General features: G+C 43.5%; 1 protein-coding gene across 1 annotated transcript; it reads right to left on the bottom strand.

Annotated features, from left to right (window-relative positions):
• Positions 1-365: 365 nt before the first annotated feature.
• Rbm23 (RNA binding motif protein 23) lies at positions 366-4,469 on the bottom strand. The gene is given in 12 exon segments (XM_033765303.1): positions 366-446; positions 448-476; positions 1,576-1,712; positions 1,799-1,932; positions 2,009-2,108; positions 2,111-2,154; positions 2,303-2,356; positions 3,004-3,058; positions 3,061-3,173; positions 3,274-3,321; positions 3,806-3,870; positions 4,407-4,469. Coding segments are annotated over 12 exon segments (900 nt in total). The 3' UTR covers positions 366-388.
• Between the last annotated feature and the right edge of the window lie 1,234 nt (positions 4,470-5,703).

Consider the following 5,703-nt stretch of genomic DNA (forward strand, 5'->3'; position numbering starts at 1 on the left):
GCAGTGCTATGGGAAGTACGACTCATTATTCCCACTCCTACCTTGACAGTACACCAATTCTATAAAGCCTGTCAGTAAAAGCCCATATGTAACCTCCCTCATGCCCCCAACCTTTTAGCTGCAGCCTAAACTCATTACTATTACCCAAAAAGTGATGCAGCATCCAGGAAGCTGGCTGACCACTGGGACACTCCCATACTGGGGCCACTGACAGAGTGTAGGAACAAAGTCAAGATCTCAAGCAATGTACTCATCTCAAGTGGCACAAGGCTAGTCCACACTTCAGGCAGCAGGGTTTATAGAGCTTATCAATCATTTACAATTCCTAAAGGAGGAGAATGAAGCTAAGCTGGAAAATCAGACAAGTGGACAACCCCCAAAGTAAAATTTAAAAGTTAAAAAAGACTAGACTCACCATAATGAAACCATAACCTGTAGAGTGGCCTGTCTGAATCCTTCATCAGGACAATAATAATCTTTTCACTAGCCTACATCTTTAATCTTTCTTATAGACTATTCTAAATACCTCAAACTTTCTTTCTTTTTTTTGTACTGGGGATCGAACTTGGGTCCTTGGACTTAAAGAGGCAGGTGGCGGAACCACTGAGCTAAATCCCTGGCAAACATTATGTTTTTGTTTTGGTACCAGGGATTGAACTCAGGACCTTGCACTTGTGAGGTAGGTAGCAGAACCACTGAGCTAAATCCCCAGCCCCAATACCTCAAACTTTCTAGCCAACAAATTACATCTTTCCAAATGCAAGGAATGTTTAATTTTTAAGAGATTAAAAAAGACAAAGGCCATCTTCTTTTTTGGTACCAGGAATTGAACTCAGGGCCTTGAGCTTGCCAGGCAGGAGCTATGCTGCTGAGCTACATTCCCAGCCCAAAAAAGGCCATCTTCTCCCAAAACACTTTTTCTAATTTTTCCCAATCTGGACCCTCTTATTTGACTTTTTTTTTTTTTTTTTTTTCTTTTTTTTTTTTTTTTTTGGTACCAGAGATTGAACTCTGGACCTTGTGCTTGTGAGGCAAGTGGCAGAGCCACTGAGCTAAATCCCCGCCCCAACTTTTTTTTTTGAGACAGTGTCTTGCTAGGTAGCCCAGGCTGGCCTCAAACTCAAAGCATACCTCCTGCTTCAGCCCCCCTAGTGCTGGAATTACAGGCATGCACCAAGATGCTGGGCTAGGGCATTATCTGATTTCATTACATCTTATTTATCTGCTGAGTAGCAAGGAAAAGACAGAGGCTAGCTTTCATAGGTTGGAGCCATAAGTCCATGATGTGTGCTGAGCTAATCACAGCCAGGTAAGTCGTCACTCACCGCTCCCCCTTTTGAATTCCTTTTGAGGGTTCTCTCTCTCTTTTTTTTTTGTCAGTACTGAGCATTGAACCCAGAGCATTTACATTGAGCTACAGCCTCAGCCCTTTTAATTTTGTATTTCTTTGAGACAGGATCTCACTAACTTGCCCAGGGTAGACTTGAACTAACAACCTTCCTGTCTCAGCCTCTCGAGTAGCTGGGATTACAGGTGTGCACCACCGCACTAAGCTTGCTTTCATTTCCTACTCACTTTGCCAAAGGGCTCAAAGATGCCCTGAAGCTTGTCCTCAGTGATACTGAAGTGCAAGCAGCCCACATAAAGACACTTCAGTCCACCACTACCCCTCTGCAGGTTGCTGCCCATGGCTGCCAGTCGGTTTTTTCAGCCTGTGGAAGGAGGAAATATATGATGGGTCATGTTCCATATTCCTCCCCACATTACAGTCTTCCACTGGGTCAGTTTTTCAACCTACTCACCTGTGAGGCCTGTACAACAACAGGCACTCCCAGCAGCCACTGCCCAGTCAGATCAATGGTCAGTGGCACAGACTGGAAATCACAGAATTTCACATACCAAGGAATGCCCTTAGATCACATGAGTTGCGATCTGAAAAGGAACTATCCCAGGGCATAAAGGAAATCCTGAATTGGGCATAATGAGAGACAGATAAAAGATAGGCTACTCAGAAGAAAACTAAGATGAGAAGGTTACTTTGCCAATAGCAGGAAAAAAGTCCACCAGATTGCGAGGCCAAATACACGCAACTAACTGCAAACAGAAACTATGCGGGCATCACGCTCCTCAGGGCTCAGATTATCAACTGGCTCCCTAAAGAGTAATGCGATGGTACTGCCCCTCTCAAGACTCAGTCACTTTCTCTAGCTAACCCCCAAGTAACACACATCCCTGCAGTCCGGCTCAACCAGGCTTTCACTCATACTTCACAATCCCTAAATCAGGGCTCACGTCAACTCACCTGACTGGGTTCTTCTCTCTGAAATGAGGACTCTTACTGCACCCATACCTCTGCCTAAGGAAAAATGAAAAGCAAAAGGAAAACTTTATTCACACTGGCCTGTTGCTTCTCACAAGTAAACTCTTAGCACAGGCTGAGCATCCCTGATCTGAAATGCTACAAAATCCAAAACTATGCCACACCGTGTGTCAACATGACCCACAAGTAGAAAATACCAAATCTGCAGTTGCAGTCAGAACAAAAGCAAACTGCCAGGCCTGTAATCTCAGCACTCAGGAGGCTGAGGTAGGAGGATTGCTACAAGTTCAAGGGCAGCCTGGACTACATATTGAGTTCAAGGCTAGCCTAGACTACACAGAGACCTTATCTCAGAAAACTAAACAAAAACAAAAGCAAAGGCATAATAACAACTGTAGCTTACCCTCACGCTATGTGTGTTAGGTGGCAACATGCAATGTAAATAGAATTTTGCACTTAGACTTGGGTCCCACCCCCAAGGTATCTCATTACATATGCAAATATTCCAAAACAGGAGAACCACAAGTCCCAAACTTGTCTGGTCCCAAGCATTTCAGATACAGGGTACTCAATCTGCACCACCCCTACAATGACCCAGTATCCTACCTATCAGGCAGGATCCATAGTACACTTCTTGCTCTAGCAGGTTAAGATACGAGTGATATTATAACATAAAGTGATACCCAGTAGCAAGTGGAAGACTCCTATAGGGTACAGGACCCTCACGCCGCCAGTCTGACTTTGTGACTCACTTCTATGCCAACGGTCCCAGCTTTGGCTGTGGTGTCACTGCTGCCAATCACTTCAGCTCTGACTACTTCTTTCACAACGTTGATTCCGGTGTTGACTATGACTATGGATAGAAACAACTGTGGCCTTTAACATATAGCCTTCCATAATATCTTCCCATTTTAATAATTCCCCAAACCTAAAAGGCCCCATTAATTACTGACCTGCACTTTCTATCCCCGCTTCTACTATGGCTCCGACTCCTCTTCTTCCTGTGAAAGAGAGTACAAGTTCTTGCTACTGAGATTTCATTCTCTCTCCCAAGGAAAAGGAACGAGAGTTAGACCAAGCTAAAAGAGGATGCATCGAAGCTCAAAGCCCAGAATACGATCTGGCTGTGGTTCACTGTGGCTGGCGCAGTACCAACAGACACACAACCCCAACCACTCTCAAGTGCCCGTGCCCCTCCTTCCCCCAACGCCAGGTAAAAACTGGTGCTTCCAGTCCAAAATTCTCTTATTATTATACTCAGATGAAGTATGCCAATGCTAGAAATGATCCACAAATCTTCACCGGAAAGCAAAGGCTAGATCATTAAACCAAGTTACCATTATTCCCATGACTCAGTGGAGTGGAGCCGTCACTAAAAGTCATCCACCTTGAGAGCAACCACATCCTGTTCTGGCTGCTTCTCCCAATGGACGCAGTTGTTTCCCTTGCCCGAGATGTCAATGGGTGTCTTTACCCCATACTCACTCACTTGTGTCCCAGGTACCACTGCTAGGACTGTCCTTTTTAACCTCTTTCCTTTGCTGCTCGTCCTGAGTTCACCAGGAAAATGTCACAGGGTACAAGGCAGCAGACACAGATTCCACTGGGCAAAAGGAATAAAGGCAAGGAGAAATCAAAACTCTCAATTATCTAGCCAGTTTCGAGCACCCAGATCGCCTAACAAAGGGAGTAACAAGAGGAAGCAAGGAAGTGCTTCCAAAAGGAAGGGATCAAAATGATAGATTTTTATGTCAAAGGTCAGTTATCCAACATTTGTTCCACTGACATTATTTCCCAGGAGAGTCAGAAACTTGGTCTAAATCTGAGGTACAGGGACTGTTTACTGTCACTCAGTTACCCACCAAGCTCACTCCATGCCCACCCCAGGATTTTAGGGCCCTCTCTAAAAGCACAGTCCTTGAGTTCAGGTTCCCAGCAAAGATTACTGAGACTGTACCTTTTACAAACAGTCACTGGACACAATAAGCAAGCAGAGAAAGAGGATTCATTCACAAATGTTCAAACTGAGGGTCTACAACTGCGCTTTCTTATTAATCCAATTCCAGGAGTGAGTGGGGAATATTACCTGCTCATTATCGGGAGCTTCCAGCATGGCCTCAATTATTATATCAAAGTCAGCAGACACCATCGTGTTAGAGCTGAAGAGAGGATATTGATGCATAAGAATCTGACATATTTTTCCTCCCATTTCAATACCACATTCCCTTTTCTCTTCAAGAAACAGACTTTATAAAAAATTTTTTAAAAAGTAAAAAAAAATTGGCCAGGGATTTAGCTCAGTGGTTCTGGCACCTGCCTCGCAAACGCAAGGACCCAAGTTCGATCCCCAGTACCAACAACAACAACAACAACAAAAAAAGAGTAAGAAACAGACTTCAGAGCCAGGAGTGGTGGCACACGCCTGTGATCCTAGTGCTCAGGGGGCTGAGGCAGGAGGATCATTGTGAGTTTGAGGTCAGCCTGGGCTTCATAGTGAGTTCAAGGCTAGCCAGAACTACATAGTGAGATCTTGTCTTCAAAAAAAGAAAAAAAGAAAAAAAACAGACTTCAGGATATATAAAGTTCTGTTTCTTGAACTCCTAAAGGATTTTACCAGATGCTGCTTACTCTAGGTTTATTTTTGCACAGTACAAATCTGAACTAGTTCTGCTTTGCGGTTTAGAAATGATCAAGAGTCTAGAAAGAGACTGAATACCTAGGCAGAGACAAAATACAGTACAAATTCTTATCCTGTGGAAAGAAAATATTAGAACTCAAAATTACTGTTCACTTCGGGCTGGGGAGTTAGCTCAACAGCACTGTGCCTGCCTTGCAAGTTCAAGGTCCTGATTCTATCCCTCATCCAAAAAAAAAAAATCACTATTCACTTCATAAGGAATACTAGGCCTCCACTGTATTGTTCAAAGCTCTGAACAAATAACTAGTTTAAAATGTAAACCATAAAGCAGGCATATATTTCCAATAAAAAGGTAAAGATGCAAGATTAAAAATCAGAAGAAACCAAAGCAACATCAGAATGATACAGATTTTCATTAAGTTCTTCCCCACATACTCCAAGAACTAGTGACCAGCACCTCTAACTAAGCATTTTCTGTCCAATACCAACTAGAGTTTAGATAACTGGGACAGGCTAACCAATCCCACTTGGAAGCATATCTGTTCAGCAAGCATGCAGAAACTACCCTGCACCACAAGCTTTCATATCTAGCAACTGTCTTCTTGGCACATATCTGTCAAATAGGAGAAACAAAAGATACCAACAAAATTAATAATATTAAAAATTATTGGGCCAGGGATTTAGCTCAGTGGTTTGGTGGCCTGCCTTGCAAGTGCAAAGACCCGAGTTCAATACCCAGTACCAA

This window comes from Fukomys damarensis, unplaced genomic scaffold, assembly GCF_012274545.1.
Source record: "Fukomys damarensis isolate Sample0158 unplaced genomic scaffold, DMR_v1.0_HiC HiC_scaffold_17, whole genome shotgun sequence".
Lineage (NCBI taxonomy): Eukaryota > Metazoa > Chordata > Mammalia > Rodentia > Bathyergidae > Fukomys > Fukomys damarensis.